Source organism: Cricetulus griseus (assembly GCF_003668045.3).
Source record: "Cricetulus griseus strain 17A/GY chromosome 1 unlocalized genomic scaffold, alternate assembly CriGri-PICRH-1.0 chr1_1, whole genome shotgun sequence".
In the NCBI taxonomy this organism is placed as follows: Eukaryota; Metazoa; Chordata; class Mammalia; order Rodentia; family Cricetidae; genus Cricetulus; species Cricetulus griseus.
The window spans coordinates 161,155,060-161,180,750 of NW_023276807.1; the positions used below are offsets into that span (position 1 = coordinate 161,155,060).

The 25,691-nt window shown below is 38.7% G+C and overlaps 1 protein-coding gene across 2 annotated transcripts in view; it reads right to left on the reverse strand.

Moving 5' to 3' along the window:
- Window positions 1-25,691, reverse strand: part of Prkg2 (protein kinase cGMP-dependent 2) — a 93,814-nt gene that overhangs the window by 66,647 nt on the left and 1,476 nt on the right. For both annotated transcript variants that reach the window (XM_035453219.1, XM_027387604.2), the window contains exon 2: window positions 3,557-3,723. In XM_035453219.1, the coding sequence (XP_035309110.1) occupies window positions 3,557-3,723 (167 nt within the window). The remainder of the gene's footprint in view (window positions 1-3,556; window positions 3,724-25,691) is intronic.

Genomic DNA, 25,691 nt, shown 5'->3' on the forward strand with positions numbered 1-25,691 from the left:
ATACCAGTTTAATTAATATGACATTTCCTTTGATTCGTTTGTTAAAAAGAAACCTAAATTATCCTTTGAAATCATTGGTCTACAATCAAAGTGATTTTCTTTTTCTTTTTTTCCCATTTTTTATTTAAATTAGAAACAAGATTGTTTTACATGTCAATCCCAGTTCCCTCTCCTTCCCCTCCTCCCCTGCCCCCCACTAATACCCTACCTATCCCATTCCTTTTCTGCTCCCCAGGGAGGGTGAAGCCTTCCATGGGGATCTTTAGAGTCTGTCACATCCTTTGGAGCAGGGCCTAGCCCCCCCCCCACCATGTGTCTAGGCTGAGAGAGTATCCCTCTATGTGGGGTGGGCTCCCAAAGTCCATTGGTATTCTAGGGATAAGTACTGATCTACTACAAGAGGCCCCATAGATTTCTGAGGCCTTCTCACTGACACCCACATTCATGGGGTCCAGATCAGTCCTATGCTGGTTTCCCAGCCATCAATCTGGGGACCATGGGCTCCCCCTTGTTCAGGACAGCTGTTTCTGTGGGTTTCACCAGCCTGGTCTTGATCGAGGTGATTTTCAAAACCACAAAAACAAATTCTCCTTGGACCAATGTCAGAAGTGTCAACATAAGCAGTCACACTTGGAACAAAACTTTTTTAATTACCAGCATTGTGACTAAAAGCATGAAGTTGGATTTCCTGTATGTGCTTTACATTTACCACTTGTGAGCAGTGAGACCTCAGATACACAATTTAACCTCTGTGGAGCATTGTCTCCACTGATAACATTGAGAGGTCTGTGTTTGTTCTCATTGGATAGGTGAGAAATGAAATGAGATCTCTCTGTCAAGTGCTCAATGGGATATATGATACATACAACATATTACAAAAACATCAACTGTTGTCATGATCACATCACCAATGTCCTCATTGCACGAAGTCAGTGTGATTATTTTCTTCAAACAGAGCAACTTTGTTTTGGTTTTATAATGTTTGCAAAAATGCCAAACTGGAACATTGATGCAAATACTCAATAAAATACTGGCAAACTAAATCCAAGAACACATCAAAAAGATTATCCACCATGATCAAATGGGCTGCATGCCAGAAATGCAGGGATGAATCAACATATGAAAATCTCTCAATGTGATCCACTATATAAACAAATTGAAAGAAAAAATCTCATGATAATCTCATTAGATGTTGGAAAACCTTTGGCAAAATTCAACACCCCTTTGTGATAAAAGTATTGGAAAAATCAGGGATACAAGGAACATATCTAAATATAATAAAAGCAATATACAGCAAGTCAACATCAAATTAAATGGAGAGAAACTCAAAGAGATTCCACTATAATCAAGAAAAACTAGGCTGTCCACTTTCTCTGTATCTATTCAATAAAGTTCTCGAAGTTCTAGCTAGAGCAATAAGACAACAAAAGATCAAGGGAATACAAATTGGAAAAGAATCCAAAGTATTACTATTTGCAGATGATATGATAGTATACATAAGTAACCCTAAAAATTCTGCAAGACAACTCCTACAGCTGATAAACACCTTTAGCAAAGTGGCTAGGTAGAAGATTATTCCCCCGAAAGGATTAGGGAAACTAAGAAAGAGATCAGGGAAACAACACCCTTTACAATAGCCACAAACAATGAAAAATATCTTGCAGTAACTCTAACCAACCAAGTTAGAGATCTGTATGACAAAAATATCAAGTCTTTGAAGAAAGAAATTGGAGAATATATCAGAAGATGGAAAGATCTCAAATGCTAATGGATCAGTTGGATTAATATAATAAAAATGTCCATTATACCAAAAGCAATCTACAGATTCAATGCAATCCTCATCAAAATCCCAACATAATTCTTTACAGACAATGAAAGAACAATACTCAGCTTCATATGGAAAAACAAAAACAGGCTACTTAAAATAATCCTGTACAATAAAAGAACTGTCAGAGGTATCACCATCCCTGATCTCAAGCTCTACTAAAGAGTTATAGTAATAAAAACAACATGGCATTGACATAAAAAAGACATATTGATCAATAAAATCAAATCAAAGACCCTGACATAAATCCACACACTTATGGACACTTGATTTTTGACAAAGAAGCCAAAATCATACAATGAAAAAAAGAAAGCATTTCAACAAATGGTGCTGGTATAACTGGATGTCGACACATAGAAGAATGCAAATAGATCCATATTTATCACCTAGCGCAAAACTCAAGACCAAATGGATAAAAGACATCAACATAAATACAGTTACACTGAACCTGATGGAAGAGAAATCAGGGAATAGCCTTGAACACACTGACACTGGAGACAACTTCCTGAATAGAACACCAGTAGCACAGACACTAAGAGTAGTTAATAAATGGGACCTCCTGAAATTGAAAAGCTTCTGTCAACAGGACAACACAGCAGCCTATTGAATGAGAAAAGATTTTCACCAACCCTACATCTGACAGAGGGCTTATCTCCAAAATATATAAAGAACTCAAGAAATTATACATAAAAAAATCCAATTAAAAAACTAGGGCGCAGACCTAGAGAATGCTCAACAGAAGAATCTCAAATGACAGAGAAACACATAAAGAAATGTTCATAATCCTTAGCCATCAGGGAAATGCAAATCAAAGGGACCCTGAGATTCCATCTTACACCTGTCAGAATGGCTAAGATTGAAAATACAAATGACAGCTTATACTGGAGATGATATGGAGCAAAGGGAACACTCCTCCACTGCTGGTGGGACTGAAAACTTGTACAGCCACTTTGAAAATCAATATGGCAGTTTCTCAGAAAATTGCAAATCATTCTATCTCAAGACCCCATGATACCACTCTTGAACATATACCTAAAGGAGGCTCAGTCATACCACAAGAACAATTGCTCAACTATGTTTATCGCAGGTTTACTTGTAATAGCTATTACCTGGAAACAACTTAGATGCCCCTCAACTGAAGAATGGATAAAGAAAATATGCTACATTTACACTATGAAATATTACTCATCTGTCAAATAAAATGACATCAGAAAATTTGAAAGCAAATGGTTGGAAATAGAAAAAAAATCACCCTGAGTGATATAACCTAGACCCAGAAAGACTTGCTCAGGCTTAATACAAAGGGAAGGTCTTACCTCAACTTGATATGCCATGCTTTGTTGATACCCATGGGAGGCCTGCCCTTTTCTGAACAGAAACAGAGGAGGAGTGGATTGAGGGGAGGGAGGTGAGCAGGAGCAGAGGAGGGAATGGGAGTTGAGGAGGGAGGGGAAACTGCTGTTGGGATGTAAAATAAATAAATTAATTAAGTTTTGTTTTGGTTTTTTTCGAGACAGGGTTTCTCTGTGTAGCTTTGGAGCCTATCCTGGCACTCGCTCTGGAGACCAGGCTGGCCTCGAACTCACAAAGATCCGCCTTCCTCTGCCTCCCGAGTGCTGGAATTAAAGGCATGTGCCACCAACGCCCGGCAATAAATTAAAATTTTTTAAAAAGCCAAAATAGGCAAAAAATAATTTCATATGAGAACTCAAAAAAATGTGTGAAACTCACCTGCCAGCACAAAGATATGGTTGCCTGGTTCTCCTTGCTTAATGATGTAACTGCCCTGTGGATAGTTTCTCCCATACATGCATTCCACCATGTCTTTGATCTGCTGTGGGTCCAACCTCTTCAGAAACTGGTTCTTATTGAGGGCATCTGTGATGAGCTTTTTCTCACTATGTGCCATAACAGAAAATAAATGGTCATTGCAACTAATGAAAAGCATGAATGATTCACTTCATTTTGGGTTTTGATATTATGATCTACATGCTTATATTTTATTTTTTTGCAGAGATGTATGTGTTCCCTGGTCTCATCAAAGACTACTCGCAAAGAATTACCATATATTATGTGTCAAACCCCTACAAATATCTTGAATATTTTTCTGGTAGTTATTATGATATCAATTTAATTATCATTTATAATCCCATCTCTCAATGGAAAATCCCCATGCCATGCAGTTGTCACATGGAAGCAGATCTGGAAAACGGGAAGAAGTTGCATTGGTGAGATTAAAAGCAGTATCTCTTTATGGGCACACTTCTTTGATGCACAAATACATGTACAGTGCCAGTGGTAGTGTTCTTTCACATCTTATTTAATCCTATACAATAGTTACTATTCCTGTGTTTTATGAAGAAGCAGAATGAGAGGTAGAAAGAAATTTACTCCTTGGAGACTTCAAATCCGAGCCTGTGAATCTACCGTCCATGACATTTCCATCGCACTACTTCTTCCAAGGGCAAAGGCATCCTCCTTAGGTTTGATTGACATGGGGTGGGGTGAAAGTCTCGGCTTGCTTGGGTTTTTTTTTTCTAGGCATGTCTAGCCTGGACAGAAACTACGTTTCTGAAGTCACACCCCTATTCACTGCTCAAATACAAGACTTACTTATTGACAATCTTAGAATCCTCTGCCTTCTTTTGGAAAAGCAGCTGCTCAAAATAGTTACTCAATTGTGTTTTAAATGATTTAATTAGCTTACTCCGTCGAAGATGATGTGAAGTATTGAGCTAGAGGAAAAGATGCTCCAAGAGCTGTCAGAATTTTTACATAATCCATTTACTGTCAATGTGATTTTTTAACAGCTTTTTTTCTGCATCATTCATTCAAATGTCCCTTTAACAGTAGTAGTTTTAACAAAACAGTAGTTTTGTTTTGTTTTGTTTCCTTTTGTTTTGTCTTCCTATTTGGAAATTAGTAAACCCTTCCTATACAAATGGTTTTCAAACACAAGCTAAGACTTCCTGAAATTAGTAACTTCCCTCATGACCTCATCAAATAATTAGTCCACTGGAAGAAAACAGATGAGCTCCTTTGGAGGAATCCCTGCTTCTTAGAGTATCTCCCCCCATCCTCAGAGCCATCCAAACCCAAAGGCCATCCTGACAAATCCCTTCTCTTTCATCTAAAGCATTATAGTTTGTATTTGTCACAAATAAAAGTATCCTGAAGCTAGAATAAAGTATACACTCAAGCAGACTCTTGCCCAGATCCAAATTCTGTATATCTCAGTGATGTTATCTACAGTTATAAGGGCCAGTCTGAAGCCCAAGATCTTCACTTATGGTTCCATGCTTTCAGTATAAATTACATTTTTATTAATTTATCCACCATGAAAACCATGTTAGAAGTGAAACTAGAAAAACAATTAGCTCTATAGCCTCTTCCTTAGGTCATGTGTCCTTTATTGGCATCCCCTTTTTCCTAATCACCTAATACAACCCTTCCTAGTTCTTCTTTATAAGTGCCTCATTGTAGCTACACATCATTTGTTTACATTAAACATGCATACATTATAGGCTGATCCATGAATGATGGAGAATGTGTAAGTTGTTTTTCTTTGGGGGAGATTGGTTGACCTTCCCTAATATTGTATATCATGTTCTTCCATTTCCTGCGAAGTTTGTGATTTCATCTTTCTTTAAGGCTGAAGAGTAATCTAATAGGTATAGTTATATATTTTAACACAATTCTCATTATCCATTCATCTATTGATGGGCATCTAGATATGTTGATTTCCTTCAAAAGAACCACTGTTGTCCCTTTTATTTTCAATTGGCAATGATGTCACCAGAGTCTGAGAACAAATTGCAGCTCTGGACAAAGTCACCAGATTCTCTTCTGAGATTTCAGCTTCTCAAGCCTTTCCTTGCAGCTCATCCTGCACTGCATCATGAAACCAATCTTTCTAGAAAAGAAAAACGACTGAATATTTCACTCCAGTCTGAACTCTCCTTTATCCACTAACGTGAAAATTCTCTCAGCTGATGTGGGCTGCAGCACACTTTTGCTAGGCATCCTTTTCAGCTCAAGCACTAGTTATGAACAATATCCAAAAGGCTCAAGCATTGGTGAACTTTCAACGCTCATGTAGTAATCCTATTGTTGTTCCCTCAGTGCCCACATACCCCAGTTTCCCAACATACATTCTTACAAACAACAACATGTAAAAGTGCCCCAAGTTCAGGAAAATTTGGAACTTCACAAACCATACCTTGAAAGTTCACGAAAGCCCAGTGGTAAACAAATATGTTTAAGCCAGTATTTCAAAATGAATTTTAATTTATTGTCTGTATATTTATTTCTGTTTATATCCTATAGAAGTGCTATGATATGCCCTTTGTCTATAGAAAACTCAATATACTAAAATATACTATTCATTGTTTTTTACAACACAGGTCTTTCTTGAACAAATCCTTTAATGAAGCAGGCCACTCCACTGCTATAGTCTTCTATTTCTGTCAGCTTTGCCTTAAAGAGAGGAATGTGTTTTCTCCTCTAGCATGGCTTACTTTCTTCTCACCTCAAGTTACTCACATCATATTCGTCAACCAAAACCAAACAAACAAAAACCCTGCAGGGTCCTGCAGAGTTCACACAAAGCTTCCTTTCTACTCTCAGGATACTTGAATTCATGCCAATTGCACTGGACAATATCTTTTTCATACGCTTCTACAGGACACATAGAGCAGCCATCAAGAATATAAACAGAATGGAGAGGTGTCTCAGTTGGTAAAGGGTTTACTGTGCAAAGCATACTGACTTGAGTTCAGATCCTACCAACCAGGTAAAAACCAGGTGGGGTAGCATGAGTTCTTAACCACAGTGCTGGGGTTGGGGGAGATAGCAGATCTCTGTAGATCATTGGTCAGACAGCCTAGATAAATTGATAAGTTCCAGGTTCAGAAGAGAACCATGTCTAAATAAATAAAATAATAAAAGTGGAGAGTAACTAAGGAAGACACCTAACACCAACTTTTGATCTCTACTTGTACTTGTGCACAAAAATACAAACATACACAAACATCACACACACTGGTGAATATGAACTTTTCACTTCAATTTACAAGTATGATAGAGCAGCTAAATATCAGCACAACTTTCTCTGGTCCCACAAAGCAACAACAAAAGATGATAGGTAATTGGTAGACAGACATACATCTAGACAGATTGATGACAGAAGATAGATTCAGCTGTTGAGAATAGTAGAGACATGTTAACATAACAGTGACTCTACAGGAAGAATCTCTCTGAGCTATGCTCTATGCTTCCTGTTTACCATGAGATGTAAAAGCTGTTTATCCCAGGTAGTGTTGTCATACACATGAAAATTCAATATATTCTTTAGAGATTTTATTGCTGTGATAAAACACCATGACCAAACTCAACTTGGAAACGAAAGGGCTTATTTTATCTTATAGCTTGTAGTCCATTATTCAAGGAAGTCGGGGCAGGAACTCAAGGCAGGAACCTGAAGGCAGAAACTGATGCACTTACTATGGAAGAGTGCTGCTTATAGACTTTTTCCTCATGGTTTGCTCAGCCTGCCTTCTCATACAACCCAGAACTACCTGCCCTGTGCTGACACTGTTCACAGTGAACTAGGCCCTCCAGTACCAGTCACTAATTAAGAAAATACACCACAAGCTTGTCCACAACCAATCTGGTGGGAGCATTTTCTCAATTGAGGTTCCCTCTTCCTAATGACAATAGCTTGTATCTAAGCAACATAAAACTAGCCAGCACAGTCAACTACAACAATCATATTTGATACTGTCACTAAATCAATTACAAGACATCAAGCCACAGAAAAGATGCACTATAAACTCCAGACCAAATACAATTAACATTGTGTCTAGGGTATTAAATAGATGGTTCCATAGATAAAAGTACTGAGTCTAATTTCCAACCCAAGGTGGAAACAGAGAAATGAGCCCTGAAAGTTTTCTTCTGTAAACTGAAACTTCATATCCATGCTATACCTACAGTCACATACATCACAAACACACACTCACACACACACACACACACACACACACACACACACACACACCACACACAAACACACACATCACACACACATACACACACACAAACATACACACATCACACACAAATACACACATACACACACAAACACACACATACACACTGAGGAATCACAGGACACACACACATCTCTCTCACACACACAGACATCACACACATTACACACACACACACACACACACACACACACACACACATATATATATATATATATATATATCAATAATCATAAGTAAAATTTAAAAAAATAAAATTATATCTAAGCCCATCAAAGTTAAAATGCTGAAAGTAAAACACAAACAGAAGAATGAATAAAGCAGCAAGACATGAGACACATAACCTTCAAATGACCAACAACAGGACTAATTTACTCTTCAACAAAAATAATGGAAGCCAGAGCACAATAGGAAATATCCAAAGTGCTCCACAGAGCCCACTTCAATATCTTTACCCTGAAAACAGCCTACAAAAGCTAAATAAACACATTTTCAAAATATTTTTCCATTGGCAACAGACTGGTACTATCAAGTAGCTCCAGATACAGAGGATGTAATCCCAGATGAGAACCAGCAAATATTAGAATGAAGAGCCACAGAAGAAGAAAATGCTTGGGTGACTAAAGCAAGGGTGCTTTATAAAAGAGTAATACCTTGTGGAGCATAAAATACATAAAAATAAATATATGAAACAAACAAGACATGAAGGAGATTGGGGGACAAATGGAGTTAACATAAGAGGTCCAGATATTGGTAAAAGTCTAATGTGAAACATTCATAAGTTAATGAGACATAGAGTATTTAAATAAAACACTAAAATAATGTAATAAAATATATTCTTAATTAGTGCAAGACAATGATAAGATTAGATAGCAAGTTAATTAACATATTAGGTTTAAAGCAACTCCTGTATATTTACATTATGTACCAGTGTAGCAAAAATTTCATTGAGAAGCCAAGTCTGCAAACTGATACCAAAGCAAAAGCATTAGGCATGTTATGAATAAAACAAATGCTTAGAGATAGTGTGATAAGAAATGGAAAATTGGGTGATGTGTCAGTACCAGTTAAAAAGAATTGGTGCTCATTCCTGACGATAACATCAGGAAACAGTCAACATGCTAAATAGGCATGCATCTAGGAAGACTTTATCAAAGTCTATAAAATGACACCAAAATTCAGAACAGAAGTTGACAAAACTTCCATGATAATATTAGGATATTTTAATACATCTCTCTAAATAGCAAAGCAAGTAGCCACAGTAGTTAGAAGCCATGTTTAAACAATTGATCACCAAAGCTTACTTAAGCTCTAGATTCAAGTGATACTTAAAATTCTTCACTCAGTAAGTTCAAAATACACACTCTTCTAAGTGTACACCAACCTTCCTGAAAACTGATCACACATCAAACCACAGAAAAAACACTGAGCTTCAAAAAATGGATACCTCAGCCTAAGAAAATGTTAAATCTAAAAAAAAAAAATCATGGCACAAAACATCCAGGAAATCTTGAACACTATGGGAAGACCAAAGCTTTATATAATAGGAAAAGAGATTGGAGAAGAAACCCAGGTCAAAGGCATAGAAAATATTTTCAACAAAATCACAGAAGAAAATCTCTTCAACCTAAAGAAGGAGATGCCTATCAAGGTACGAGACATATACAGGCACCAAAGGGACTGGATCAGAATAGAAATCCCCTTGCACATACTAATGAAAACACTATCCATACATAACAAAGAAAGAAACTGGAGAAGATATCAGAAGATGGAAAGATCTCCCATCTTCATGGATCAGTTGGATCAATATAGTAAAAATGGCCATCCTACCAAAAGCATTCTACATATTCAATGCAATCCCTATCTAATTCTAACACACACACAGCACAGATCTTGAAAGGACAATTTTCAACTTCATATAGAGACACAAAACTCCACAATAGCTAAAATAATCCTGAGTAATAAAGGAGCTGCTGGGGATGTCCTCATTCCTGACCTCAAGTTGTACTACAAAAATATAGCAATAAAAACATCATGGTATTGGCACAAAAACAGACACATTGATTAATGGAATCTAATTGAAGACTTAAACATAAATCCACACATCTATGGACACTTGTTTTCACACACACACACACACACACACACACACACACACACACACACACACGCCAGAAATATACACTGGAAAAAAGACAGCATCTTCAACAAATGGTGCTGGTCTAACTGGATGGCTGCATGTAGAAGAATCCAAATAGATCCTTATCACCTTGTACAAAACTCAATTTCAAATTGATCAAAGCCTCAATATAAGTCCAGATACACTGAACCTGATAGATGAGAAAATAGGGAATAGTCTTGAATCATTGACACAGGACAAGACTTTCTGAACAGAACACGGTTAACACAAGCACTAAGATCAGCATCTAATAAATGGGCCCTCATGAAGTTGAGAAACTTCTGCACAGCAAAGGACTCCATCATGCAGACAAAGCAGCAGCTTGCAGAATGGGAAAATATTTTTTTTTATCAACTACACATCCAATAGAGGGTTAATATCTAAAATAAAGAAAGAACTCAAAAGACTTGTTATCAAAAAAACCCCAAATAACCCAATTAAAATATGGGTACGATTATAAAAAGAGAAACCTCAGAGGAGGAAACTCCAAGGTTGAGAAACACTTAAAGAAACGTTCAACATCCTTAGTCATCAGGTAAATGCAAATCAAAACTAATTAAGATTTCATCTTACACCACTCAGAATCTCTAAGATTAATAACACAGTGACAGCTCATGGTATCAAGGATGTGGACCAAGGGCAGCACTCTTCCATCTCTTGTGAAAAAATGTGTACAGCTACTCTGGAAAATGGTCTACCTTAAGATACAACTATACTACTCTTGAGCATATACCCAAAGGACATTTAATCCTGCTACAAAGACACTTGCTCAACCATGTTCATTGCTGTTCAATTCATAATAGCCAGAAATTGGAAACAACCTACATGTCCCTCAAACAGAGCAACATTGATAAAAAAATGTGGTACATTTACACAATGGAGTATTACAGCCATTAAAAAAAAATGACATCATGAAATTTGCCAACAAATGGATGGAACTAGAGAAAAAAAATCCGGAGTGAGGTATCCCAGACCTAGAAAGACAAAAATGGTATGTATTTGCTTATATGTGGATATTATCTGTTAAACCAATAATAACCAAGCTATAATACATAGAGAAACAGAGGGGAGAGATAGAGTAAATAAGTAGGTAAGACAGGTAGATTTCCCCCAGGAAAGGGAAATTTTGGATGGATGGGGACAGGGAGGACTGGAATGGAAGAATACAGAGGAGCGGGAAGAGAGATGGACAGAGGAGGGAATGTGGAAAGAGACAGCTAAAATTAAGGGCCATTTGAGGGGTAGTAGCAGCTTCCTAAGTATGCACATATATGAAATCAATCTAATAATGGGGGGAGACAGAGCCCTGCTGGATATTTCTTGTCACTACATGAAGCTTCCAGTACTAGAAATGGGTTACATATAATTTGTTGGCCAAAGGGTTCCTATAGGAACCTCCAAACAACCCAGACTGTAGAGGGAGTAGAGAGAGGAGAAAGCATAATTAGGATCTATTATATGAGAAAAAAAAATCTGTTTTTAATAATGGCGGAAAAACATAAAAAATAACTATCAGTGAGACTGAAATTGAAATTATAAAATTAAACACAAAATATATATGTGTGTGTGTCCATAAATATACATAAATCATATAGCATTTATTGCACTATGTAATCAATGTAAGATATGTACACAATAAAAGAAAATGATACCTACTGGTTTTATTCTACTCCCTCTGAAAATGTTTGGGGCTTGAAAGTTAAGAAAGTAAATAAAGACCTGATTAGAAAATTTTTTAAAAATAGAATTTACCATTGGAATTGAAGGCTCCCTGGTAGGCCCTGGCAGTGGGGGAAGCAATATTTGCCATGGCCTGGGGCAGCGCTCTTAATATTTGTCTTGAGAGCTGACTTTGATGCATGTTATCAAAGATTTCATGTCTGTAAACACAAAGTCTGTTATACTTTCCTGCTTTTTCCAATAAATTCCAGAGAAGATGCTACTCTTTCCAAGACAGAGAAAGGGGGGAGGGAAGGAGGGAGGGAGAGAAGGAGGGGAGGGAGGGAGGAGGGAGGGAGGGGAAGGAGGGAGGGAGGGGAAGGAAGGAGGGAGGGAGGGGAGGGAAGGAGGGAGGGAGAGAAAGAGAAGAGAAGAGAAAATATAATAACAAGAATATATTGTGGTAATTAATTTAGATAATGAATTTTTAAATGTTATTTTATTTAGTGTGTATTATATCTATAGTGTAAATGCACACATATGTCCCCATATCACTCATGTGGAGGTCAGAGGACAGTTCTGTAGAATTGGTTCTCTCCTTCTACCTTTATGTGGGTTTCAGGGGTCAAATTCAAATCACCAGGCACTAGAACAAGTGTGTTTACTTTCTAATGATGTCAAGTATACTCTAATTGACTAAATTCTAATCAAAATGTTTTATGTTAGCTGGGCGGTGGTGGCACACGCCTTTAATCCAAGCACTCAGGGGCAGAGGCAGTTGAATCTCTGTTACTATGAGGCCAGCAGGTCTACAAAGCTACACAGAGAAACTGTGTCTCAGAAAAACAAAAAAAAACAAAAAAAAAAAAGAAAAAAGAAAAACAAACTTTTATGTTTAAAATTTGAGAAGCTGATTCTAAAATTCTTATAAGAAGACCAAACAATAGTCTCAGAAAATTCAAGAAAAAATGAAACATCATATTAAGAGTTACTGTAAGTCAAAATAATAATATGTTAGTGCTATGAGGATGGACAAAAAGAACTCTAGTATAGAATTCAAAGTTCAGAAACCAGTCTCGATGTGTGGAAATACATGACAAAAGACAGTAGATGTGATACAGTGCTATGTTGGCCAGAAACAGACACTAGTGGAAAGTGTATCAGAAAATGCTCACCAGTTTCAACTGGGAGTGAACAGCACACTAAAGCCACAACAGAGCATTATGAAGTATTCACCAGAATGGGTAAGATGAAAATCGCTAATGTTACCAAATACTATGGAGAACTTGAAGAAAGGCAATATACTTACATTGCTGGGGGAATATCAGTTTGTTCAGCTACTTTGGAAAATCAGCAATCTATGCTAAATTTCAATTTAGAAACATTGTACTGCTGTGCTACTGATTTCTCGGTTTATATCTATTAGATGTCACTCATACATGCACCAAAAGACATGGCAGCAGTATTCATATGCATCAAAGCCAGAAAAACCAAAATATCCAGTATAGAGGTGGTCAGTTATGCAGGGCAATACAATAAACATCACTCAGTAATGACAATTCTTATGTCACCACTACATATAACTTAAATGAGTTTTGCTATATAAAGAAAAAAGTGAGAGCCTGTAGAATTGTGAGCTATATCTTCATTAAATAAGTTATTAAATATATAAAAATCAATTTATGGTAACAGTAGTACAAAGAATAACTTTGAAGTGGATCATGGATGAAACATGGAAGGTGCACAGGGAGCTTCTCAAGCCATGGTTGATGGTTACATGAATGTATTCACTTTATTATCTGTGTGCTTCAGTGAGAAAATGAGTCTGTGTATATGGTAAGAAAGCACACATATGTGGAGGCCAGAGATCAACTTTGAATGTCATCTTTCACCATTCTCCACACTATTTTGTTTTGAGGCAGAGTCTCTCACTAAACCTAGAGCCCCTCCCCCACCCAGTTAGCTAAACTGGCTGGCAGGGAAGATCCTGGGGGGTTCTCTGGTCTTCACCTCCCAGTGTTGGGACTACAGGTGCACATTATCACACTGGCTTGTTATGTGGGCACTAGGGATCTGAACTTGGGCCCCCATGCTTGCCTGGAAAGACCTTAAACCATTGAACCATCTTCCCAGAACCACAACTTCTCTGAATTTATTTTAAAATGTATGTGGCTCAGGAACTAGAAAATTCTAGCTCCAAATCTCAGCTCTGGGAGGTCCCAGCTTCACAACTCTGGGCCAGTTGCTTAGCCTTCTGAATTGTGGGTTTCTCAGCTGTGATTAGGGCATGGCACCCACAACTGCCCCATAGGCATCCACTGCACATTAACTCTGACAACATGACAGGAAATCCTCCATGCCTGGCAGCATCAGCAGTTGGTAACACAAGTAATTACAGCACGCTTTTCTGGAGACCAATGGGAAACAGGTTCTGGAAACCACAGAGCAACAAAGGCATTTCCGAGACAACTCTGCTCCATTCCAAGTTCGTCTCGTGGGCGGGACCTAAAATTCATCCCCTTCTGAGGCAACAGCACAACATTTCATAGTCCTTTTATAGCAACAATTTGAATAATCAACATTCTTCAAAGCAATAAATTCCCATCTTCCAAGCTGGCTCAGGAAATTCCATTTGTCAAAGTTCACCCACATTCCTCACTGCTGGGCTCTCGGTCCAGCTTCTGGGTCCCAGATAGCGACACTTGGTCTCGTGCTTAGTCATAGCTCCTCATCACCATGTTATCTGGTGAGCTTCTTCACCCAAGGTTACCACCAAGGCTTTCTTTCTTACAAGCATCAGTTCCATGCCCACATAATATGCTGTATGGCATTTTATTTCAAAGATTATTTTTATAGTTGGATAAGAAACACATAGGACACTCTTGCTATGAACACATGACCTTGACCTGGGATGTCAGAGTTTGATTCCCAGGTCTTCCATTTACTAACTATGGAACCCTGGGCATGTCACCAAACTTCTCAGATTTGCCAAGCTGTAAAACAACAACATAGTCCACAGGTCATAGGATTTCTACGAGAACTAAATTAGTTAACAGCATAATGTACTTAGGACAATACCTGGGACATAAAATATACTGCTCAAGAGTTAGCTATTGCCGTGATGAATCAGCTACTCACCACCAATTTACAAACTGAGAACCGGAAAACTCTATACTTTTTGTATAAGTTCCAAATGTTGTTAAAACTTCTAATGGTTTAACCCCTCTGCTGGTCAAGTCTCCTCACATTTCAGGGTCTCCACACCCACTGAACTATTCACTGAACCCAAATGTGTCACTCCGATTTATATCCCTACAGTCTATGTCTCCCTCAATACCCAACCTGAGATCTCTTAAGACTGGGTGTGGTGGTACACACCTTTAATTCCAGCACTCTGGAAGCAGAAACAGAAGATGTACCTAGTTCAAGGCCACCCTGTCCTATATAATGAGTCCCAGGCCAGCCAATGCTACATAGTGAGAAACTACTTCAAAATAAACAAAATACCTAACTAGGTAAAAACATAAACCAAAATGTTCCTTCTTTCCTTACACCTGTCTCTTACAGAGAAGTATTCACCATCTGTAGCAGAAAACATTTTAATTTCCCTACTGAGACCAAGAGCTTCAAGACGGAGGCTATGCTTCCCTCCCCTACCTATTACTTAACCTCTCAAGCTATGCCTGGCACATATGAGGAATTTAATGAAATTGAGAAATCTGGAAAACATTCAAATTCCTTCTCTTTGTTTAAATATTATGGACATGGGGGCAAGAATGGGTGTAAGTGATGTCAGTCACCTAACAGACAGACAGAACTGATAAACAGAATATGTATCTTTTGTTTCCAATCCCCACACCCTAAATTTTGATACAGAAAATAACAGAAAGATACCTAGTAAATGCATGTATTTATAAACAGACATGCCAGCCTCGACACGGATGCTGTCATTCCATGGTAATCAGAGGACAGGCATGACTTTCTCCTGTCCATTCTTATACCTGCTGTTCATGTAATCAAGCATGGTTCTAATTTAGTCACATTGCTGTTACTTCCTCCTTACAACAGACAGTCTCTTCCTCAGGTTTCAGCAGATGGCTCCTTCCCCATGAGCATTAAGGAATAGAGATTGATAATGAAATGCTGAAAACAACCAAAATGTACAAGGGTGCTAACCTGGCACACTTGATGATATGCACACACTTGATGGTATGGGATGGTAATTCTGTATAAATGGTAAACAGTTCTAAGTATCTAATTAGCACCGATTTTAGATCATTCAACTGATTATTTTGGAAGTCTTGGTGCAGAGGGGTACACACACTTATAAAACAGGGGTTCGAAGTGCTAGCAATGAGCAGTGTAAATGTATATGATAAGCCTGGGTTCTAACCTCAAACCAATTTAAGCAGCCTCTCCCAGGGCTGGACCCATATAACTTTTAAAAAATTCACCCAGGTGACTACAGCATATACTTAAGATTAATAATTATAGCTGTGGGACAGTGGCATGGCTCAGTGGATTGCATATATGTGTGTGCACACACATCAAAAAAATATGTAAAACTCTTTTACTGAAGAACCATAGTTGTAAGAAAGGTATGTCATCATTCCCTCTATAGTTCTGCAACACTGGGAGGAATGGAAAGATAGATAAAATGACAAAAATATATCTAATAAATGTATGAGTTTGTCAAGCAAACAATCAACTAACAGTGAGTAATTAATAGCTGATTAATAATCAATGTTTACTATAGCAATTTGATATAGCATATTATCTTTCACAGTATAACAAATGGATGCAAAAATGAGAACACCCTTATTCCCTTCTCCCTTCTCCTTCCTCTCAGCCCTCACATCTGGAACTTGAAGCATGGCCTGGCATTCAAGAGCATATTGCCAATCAGTCCTAGGACTCTGATGTTTTTAGGCTGTGATAAAAATATGTTATATAAAATGTGCCATTTAATTACTTCTGAATACATTGTTCAGTAGCATTAGGTACATTCCCATTGTCTGGAACCATCACTCACCTCCTTCCAGCTCTGCCCCGTCCCACACTCTATCTCTCTGTCCATCTGCCCCTGGCCACCTCCACTCTGTTTTATACCTCTGTGTATTTGACTACTTTGTATATCTCATATAAGGGGAACTATACAACATTTGTCCTGTTTGAGTCTGGTCTGTTTCACTTCATATGGTGTCTTAATAGTTCATTGATGTTATAGCATGAGGTATAACATCTTGTTAAGGTTGTATAATATCCCATAGGTGTGCATTCTGCATACTGCATTCTGTTTCTATATTCATTCACTGGAAAACACTGGGTAGGTCCTATCATTTCTCTCTGGTGATTAATATCGCCAACAGCACAGAAGTATGACTCTGAACTTTTTGCATGTATGCCTTACATGGCCACATGGCCATTTTTCATCAGAGAGACTCACCTCAAAGAAACAAAAGAGTTTGGTAATGGCTTCTCCTTTATATCCTTATGTAACACATTGACATACAGTGGGGGCATATCCAAGAATTTTTTTTTCTCACCAACAAAACACACAATAGCAGAAGGCTACCCATATCTAAGTCAACTGTAAAGAGACTCCCCAACTGCCACAAAGAAGTGTACTGTGGTATAGAGGCCTGAGAGGAACACACACAGGAGCAGACTCTCAGCAAGTCTAAGTTAGCTGAGGTCAGCCTTCAGCTGAAACCAGGAGGAAATCTCAGACCTCACTCCTGTACCCACAATGCACTTAATTCTATGAATAGTTATGTGACTAGGTAGAGAACCTTCCTTTAGAAGGTACTAGAATAGAGCAGAGCCAGCTGATCTCTTCACTGCAGCCTTGTGACCTACCTACACAAACCACACTGGCCTCCAACTGGGAACGCTCTGAGGTAGCACAAACATGTTGTTTACATTGCTAATCGAGCAGCAACTTATTACTGGTTTTCTCTGAGTTCCTTGTCCCAAGACATTTTAAACAGTGACCATCTCTAGTCTCTCCTTAGTTCCCCATCCCTCTTCTCGTGGTGAGGGGGTAGGGTGTTGGAAGCTCCAGAGATTTCTTTCCTTCCCACTCCCAGAGCTTCGGAAAAGACTGTCAAAACTGCTGCTAGAAAATTACCTCCCCCACCACACACACCTGAGCTGGTGCAACAAAACAGAATCGTGGGAGGCTTAAATGAACATAGAGATCCCTGATGACTCTTACTTTGATATAAAGTATATATAAGATATCCTCCAGCTATTGCTGGTTCTAGATTTAAAGAAAAATAAAAAAGACACCTGTCAGTTAAGACTGCACTGCAAGATTTACAACTAAAAATCGTTTAAAGACAGACTATTTTAAAAGGAGAGGTATGGCCACTGGATAAGAAAGGTATCCCTTGCAAAGAAGGTACTTCCACGAAGTCTACACACCGGAGAGTTGGCCTTGTCTCCACTCTTCTTGCTTGGGCACTGTTTTGCTATTTAAATCTTAGAAGTCAGGGAGCAGTGTTGGCTTACAGAGACTGAGGTGTTTGTGAAACTGGACCTCTCGGGTAATGCCACCTTCTGACCTAACAAGTATAGGAAGAAAGATACTGTCTTCTCAACTGCATTATTTCTACTACCGTCTTCTGTGGGTATACAGCAAGGAAAACACACAGTGTCTACAATAGAATGATTATAAGAGAGAAACTATCAGAAAGGCACACCCTCTTTCAGAGGACACCGAGAGGATGTCATTAAAGGAAGCCAGAAGCTCCCACTCCAGGCCTCCAAGATGGTTTCAAAGCTAGCACAAGTAATTCCAAACCCAAATGACCAAGGAGGTCTATAGCTACAAATTGAGGAGCCAGAAAGCAAAAGTAAAATACATGTCAAAGTTGCTGGTATTAAGTTGTAGCTGCCTTAACATCTAGATGAGGTGGCACATACTTTGGATTCTGGAAGGTGCTGTGCAGGCTACTGAGAGAAAATAAGTCAAGCCTTACCCAGCTGTGAATCCTGTGTACTGCAATAATGACCCTCGTGTCAAGTTACGCCCATGGGTGCAGCAGTGGCATGAATGTTATAGAGGTACCCAACTGTTTTCCAGTTGGATTTAAGGTACACTCCACAGGAGGAAACACATGCCTAGTACTGCCAAGAAATCTAGCCAAGAAACCATGGTTGGGGAGCTCACAAGCCACAGTGGTGACTGTACTATTATTCTACTAAATGTATATAGTAGTATCAAACTGCTTTCTAAGTGTGTGCTGCTCTACCCATGGAATAGTGCAAGTCTCAGACCTGATCAGATTAATTTGTTTATGCAATGATAGTGGTTAATGCAGAAGCTCACAACTGTTCAAGTCTCAGAGAATAAGCATCAGTGGAGTGCTCCTTTGAAATCGGAACCTCTGTAATACACCATGTCCCCATGGCTCAGGGGCCATCTCAAAAGGGAGGGAGATTCCAAGAGCCAGGGATTGAGGAAAAACACAGCAAAACATTGTCTTCTGGACATAATGGGACTACTGTGTTCTTGAACTCACCAAAGATATGGTTACCTGCCTGCACAAGACCAAGGCAGCCAATATTCTTGCATGGAGTGGGAATGATTCATGAACCCCATTCCCAACTGAGGCGTTATGGACTGCTGATGGCTTCTGGAGGACAGAGGAGTCTGTTTTCTTTATGGATGTGACTCTTAGTAAGTTGGCAACACTCCAGTGATGGCCCCATACTTAGGAGTATATGGGCAGCCAAACTGGAGTCTTTGCGTTATTAAAAGAAAGAAAAAAGGACACACATTTTGAAAGATGCAGATGTAAGGGGTATGTAGAGGTAGTTCTGGGAGGAATGTGGAGATAGATGTGGGAGGGAAGGAGAGAGGGGGTGGACCTGGGAGGGAAGGGTGGATCTGGGAGGCACTGATGAGAATATGATCAAATTACATTATATGAAATTCTCAAAGAATAAAAATGTTTTTTTTTTAAAAACTGCAGATGATGATTGTGAACTAGGCAGCTTGCTAAGCCTCAGGTACTAGCACTCTGTGGGTTTACAATGGCAACAGTGGCTTAAATATATTTAAAAGATTGAGAATCATTGATTGAGTATTCAATAAATAAGCATTGATTTGAATTTGTTATTGTGTAGGGCCATCCACAGCTTGCTATATAACCTCAAGCTATTGGTTAGAATCGATATTCTGTGTATCATAAAACTATAACAGCTTCCTCCAAAGAATGTAGTCCAGGGGGTAGCTACCTTGGGTTGGTATCACAGCACTTAGAGTGAGCACATGAACTTCAGACTACTAGAAATAGTCAGACTTTATATCCTGGGTATTTTCTGAGTCTTCATTAAATGTTTTCCTAAAACCTGGCTGCTGACAGCTGGAAGTCAGGGTTGCAGCAGGAAGGAATAAAAAGTAGAAATGAATGAAGCCAAGAATTTGAGAGTTGAGAGAGAGTGAGCCTCTGAGAGAGACACAGAGAGAGACAGAGAAGCTGAGTGTACGGAGCTCAGAGCTCTGTATTCCTAGACAGAGAAAAGAGGCAGAGGCTGGAAGTGAGAGGGGAAGAACGCCAACACTAGGGAAGCCATTAATTCATTTAACTGCTTCTGGATGACAAGACAGCTGCACTTAATTCTAGACACTTATAAATCTCCCCCAATTTAACCTCTCTTTTTCTTTAAAGCCTAAGGGCACCTCTCACCCACTCCAGCCCCCTAAAATTCCCTAAGCCTGCTTTTAAAACCGTAAGGGAAGCCATTCATATACATTAGACATCAGATAGACTCGAACTGCAAAGCTGCTTCAACAATTTATCAACACCACAAGCCTGAGTCACGTGATCAATTACCCTGAGCTTTAATTTCACCTTTGATACAATGGAGAAATCGCACAGATCTGATTAGGCAGGTCCAACACGTCCAAGAGATAATTTATGGAAAACCACCAGCAGCTAATAGTTAAATGATAACTTTGTTTCCTCATCCCATCCCTCAGCAGCTAGCTTGGATCTGGGTGTCAGTGTGAGCATTATTGTTATAAATCATAACCTTTGTTTCCGAACACCGTGACAACTTCCTGAACACATGGCACTTGGCAAGCATCACCCATAGCTTCTAGCACTCCATCAAGCAGCTGAATTTCTGTTTTCCCAGGCCTTTATTGGACTGAGTGCTTCAGGGTTTGCTTTATGAATAGGGAGGTTAAGCTAGCAGTTTTTTAAGCATACGCACCAACTTTTTAACTAACAAACTTGATAGGTAAAGTCTAAAGCTTGTTCTGAACATTTCTGTCTATTAAAAGCTCTCAGGCAGCCATGTACAAGTCACTAACTAGGCCTCTGTGCCCCATCTCCCACACAACTCCCTGGTACTACCAACACATTTCAGAGAAGCCCTTGCTGAAAGTTTAAGTTTTCATGGAGAATCAACAAAAGCAGAGAGGGGTTTTCTTGATGGTGTTGTATTGGTTTGTTTTGCTAATGGTAGCACTTAAATTATCTAGTTATAATTATCTAACAATTTACCACAAGGCTTTTCAACCAAAATAAGAGAAGTCCTATTCTAATTCCAGTTTGGGAGGAGAAAAAAAAAAAAAAAGGCATGTAGCAGAGATTAGAACTGCATCTGTGTCTTTGAATTCTGGTTTGGAAGTGAAGAGCTTTGCACCCTTAAATAAGTGAGGTCATCCCTCGGGTGCTAGTTTTCTCATATGGAAATTGGGATATGATGATCTAATGTAAACATTCTGTGTCTCACATCTACACAGTATTTAGACAGGTGGCTAGCACACACACAGTTGCTGGTGTGTGTGTGTGTGTGTGTGTGTGTGTGTGTGTGTGTGTGTGTGTGTGTTATGTGAAGATCTATAGAGTGGCTGGAGTACATAGCTCCATGTGTGTGAAGTATCAGACTAATGACTAGCACACATCTACTGATACATCAACATTATTTCTTCCCATAGGAAGTTTCCTGTTGGGTAAAGGAACCATGGTTTTCTGATGCACACTTACTGTTCCGTGCCGTTTCAGGGAAGAAGCACAAATAACAACAGCATACACCCTTCCTCACTCCTTCTCCACATCTCCCTTCAGTGTGTGACTCACTGGCATGTTTCCACTTTCACCTATTCAGCTCCTGGGGTGGGAGTGACAAATAAAACTAATTGTCCTTCCTAAAACTGGAGTCAACATCTGAAGTCTATGGCAAGTCTTTGTTTTATCGTTCCTTTTCTCAGAGGAACAATAGTTTCAAATGATAGTTTAAGCGTTGTTCTTAGCACAAGGCGCTCGTACCAGTCACTTACCAGATGTCTCTGATAAATTTGCCTGTGTTTCCACCAGACATTTAGCATGAGCTTGTAATTTTGTTCTGACAATGCTGGAGTTTGCTAAACAATGTCTACAGAAACAGAACACTTGATTCCAGTAACTTGTCGGATCTTTGAATGCGTGGCAAACTTAGTGCTCAAGGCAAATCTGACATGGACAGAAATACGGAACCCTTTCCAAGTCACAGCCTTGAGAGGCACGGGATTCATTCAAATAACCATATGTGATCTGTCATGAGCAGCACAGCTTGGGCCGAATCCATTCTTCATACCCTTTACTCAGAGGACTTGGCTTAGGACTCAGCTCATGTTAGCCATCAGTGCAACATACAGGTCCTACTCAGCTCCATGTGGATGAAGGAAGAAGCTCCAGCAATACTAAGCCACAGACTATGTTGTTATAAAGCTTCTTGGGACTTGAACTGCAGGACTGAAGTCTGTGGACAGATCTATAATATTAGAGGTCTCTAAATCAAATCTTAATTTCCAGTCTGAGATCGCCACCTTCTGTGGTATATTTTGTAATGGCCACGTGTGCCTTTCCACACTCTTCCCAGACGACGATAGCATGAAATTATCCCTAAGCTTCCTCTAGCTCTCAGATATTCTGATACTCATCTATATTACATTTAAATCAGAGACCAAAACACTTAATAGAGTATAGTGACTCTCCTGTGAGTTAGAGCACTCTGATAAACCTGGTGCCTGCTGTCTGCTTTTGAAGATCTAAGCTGGTCCATAGGCTCAATGCCAAGTGACTACAAAGAGACATGAAAGTCCAGTGCCCTTTTCACGTTCTGCTTTGTGCCCACCTCACTCTGTTAGGATCATCTATATTTTGTGTGTCTCTACCTATACTGGTCTTACTTTGTCTATAAAGTGTTCCCAAAGAGCCCACAGAGATCACAATTCTATCACTTGCAATAGTAGTTACAGGAAACACATATTCTAGAATAGCAATAACCAATAGTCTTTAGACACATAGCCATAATTAACTGAAGTTGAAAATTCATTTACTTACAGACTCTACCCACGTTTCAAGCACTCAATGGCCACATTTGACTACTGGCTACCACATTGGACAGCATGGGTTACAGAGTCTTTTAGTCATTGCACAAAGTCCTACTAGACAAAACTGAACTACCCTGGAGCCTAATCCTTAAGAACAAACCCTTGAACTGTAGCAGAAACAATGTCTAGACCGCCATGGTCCCCTGCTGCCATGCCATTACATGTTACCCTACTTCAAGCACACAGGTGCAGTGGTTCAGGTTGCCTCTTCAAACTCTAAAAGTACACTCGGTGGGTCCAGGTCAACAAAGCTGGCACGAGCTGAAGCTGCTTAAGATCAATGAGGGTCACTTAGAAGTCACAGCATATCTAAGGGGAGGTCTCAAAAGTCACAGGCAAGGGTGCTGTGAGTGACAGTTCCTCATAAGAACAGAACTTTGAAGTTCGTAATTTGTCATCTCATTCTATTTTATCCTCTTATTTCTCCTAACGGTTCATAGCTCCCTAAGACTGTTGATTTTAAGAGAGCTGTGAACCTTTATAAAAGAGTATATCACAGTGATATTCAATGGCTTTCTGAACAGGAGTGGAGAGAAGAAGTTATCCAAAGTTGTAATATATATATATATATATATATATATATATATATATATATATATAAAATTTAGATTTCAATTCATTCAGGAAACATTACAGAAGCTCCATGAATAAATTATGAGAGCTTAGGAGTGAACAGAACTGCCATTTTCACTGAGTGCATTCTTCCATTTCTAGCAGGTTCTGCTTGGAAAGTGGCCGAATCAATGGGTGGTGTCTATCAGGCCTCACTCATGACCAGCATATTCCTAATGCTCTGACTTCCAGAACATTGTTTAATATAAAAAAATTTATAAACTGCGTTAGAAATAGTCAAGATTTATTTGGTCTTTTTCTCCAAAACTGGAAGTGTTTAGAAAGGGGAAAATGAATTGTTAGTGGTAACTACTTCTAAAACTCTGAAAAAACTACATCTTTATTAGCTGAAGAATATAGGACTTATTTTGGTTTAAAAGCCTTGTGGTAAACTGTCAGATAATTATAATAGATAATTTAAATGCTACCATTAGCAAAACAAGCCAATACAACACCATCAAGAAAACCCCTCTCTGCTTTTGTTGATTCTCCATGAAAATTTAAACTTTCAGCAAGGGCTTCTCTGAAATGAGTTGGTAGTACCAGGGAGTTGGGGGGAACGGAAATGGGGCACAGGGGTGCCCCTTTTAGTGACTTGTACATGGCTGCCTGAGAGCTTTTACTAGACAATTAGAAATGTTAAGAATGAGCTGTAGACTGAAGGAGAAATGTATTTGTACTTTACCAAGTGAAATTGCAACACAAACCAGTCAATGGGTCCATGTTCTATTTTTTTCTCCCATAACCTCAAGGCTCTGCCAAAGCAGATGAGAATTATTAGGGCATGAATGATCTGCTGCCTTGTTTAGGACCAATCATTAAAAAAAATCATTTGTGTTTTAATCTCTACTACTGTAAAAAAATATTAATTAGTCCCTTTCTTCCTCCTGACCTACACATACACATGAGGACATCTGGCTTGTAGTGGAGGTGAGAGAACTCACTGTTAAACTTACTCAGAGGCACACTGCCTGTCCAATGATCCCTTCACAGAAGAACAATGATGGGGGGTTAGCTTAGAAATTCAAAGTGTATACATAATACTTTTCTTTGCCATGTAAGTAACTAGGCTAACTAAGGAATTTGAAGGGATTAAGTTTGTCTCATATTATTCATCTCTGGGAGAGCAGTGTTTTGACTGGAGATGAATGAAAGCCTTTGGACAAAACAACTAAACAAATCCTTGGTTTCAGGAGGATGGAGAGTAGCTTATGTGGCTAGAAAGTCAAAGATGGTAGTACTTAGTTCCTCATACACTGTCCCATATATAAAACCAGATTCAATTTGGGAAGATTTGGAGATGACAGTAAATAATCTACTACATATGCTCATATATGTACATATTTGTGTGTGTGTAATGATATAATACACAATATATAACTATACATCCATATATCAAAATATATAGCCTATCAAAAAGAACAGTGGATAATATTCAAGTTCTAAAAAAGACACATGTTTATAGTGGCTATAATTTATAAATCCATACCACTAAAATAATTATTATTTTGAAAGAAATAGAGAAGACCTTTCTAAACCAACTAGTAATAAAATTCTGGGCCTCAAAAAAACCCTCCTAATGTCTAATATTAATCAAAGTTATTTCACCTACAGAATGGTATAATTAATAACCCAGTGTGCCTATTTTTCTTTTCAATTATTTATTGATCATTCACTGTTTCAACTGCTGTCAACAAAGTGAAGAATTAAACGCCTTTCATAATTTTGTTGTCAAGATTAATCATCTATTTGTTTAAGTTGAATGTTTTGTCTTGATTTATGTTCCTTGTCCTTGTGAGTAAATTAAAATCTGATTTAATTTCATAGAGCTTGCACAGAGATACAGACTCAGCCAAGACATTACCAAGGCAAAGACCTCATGTCAATTAAAAGCACTTACTCATTGAAAGACAATGCATACAGGAGACCGTAACTCATCTTTCTAATCACTCTCTCCTAATCAGGAAACCAAAC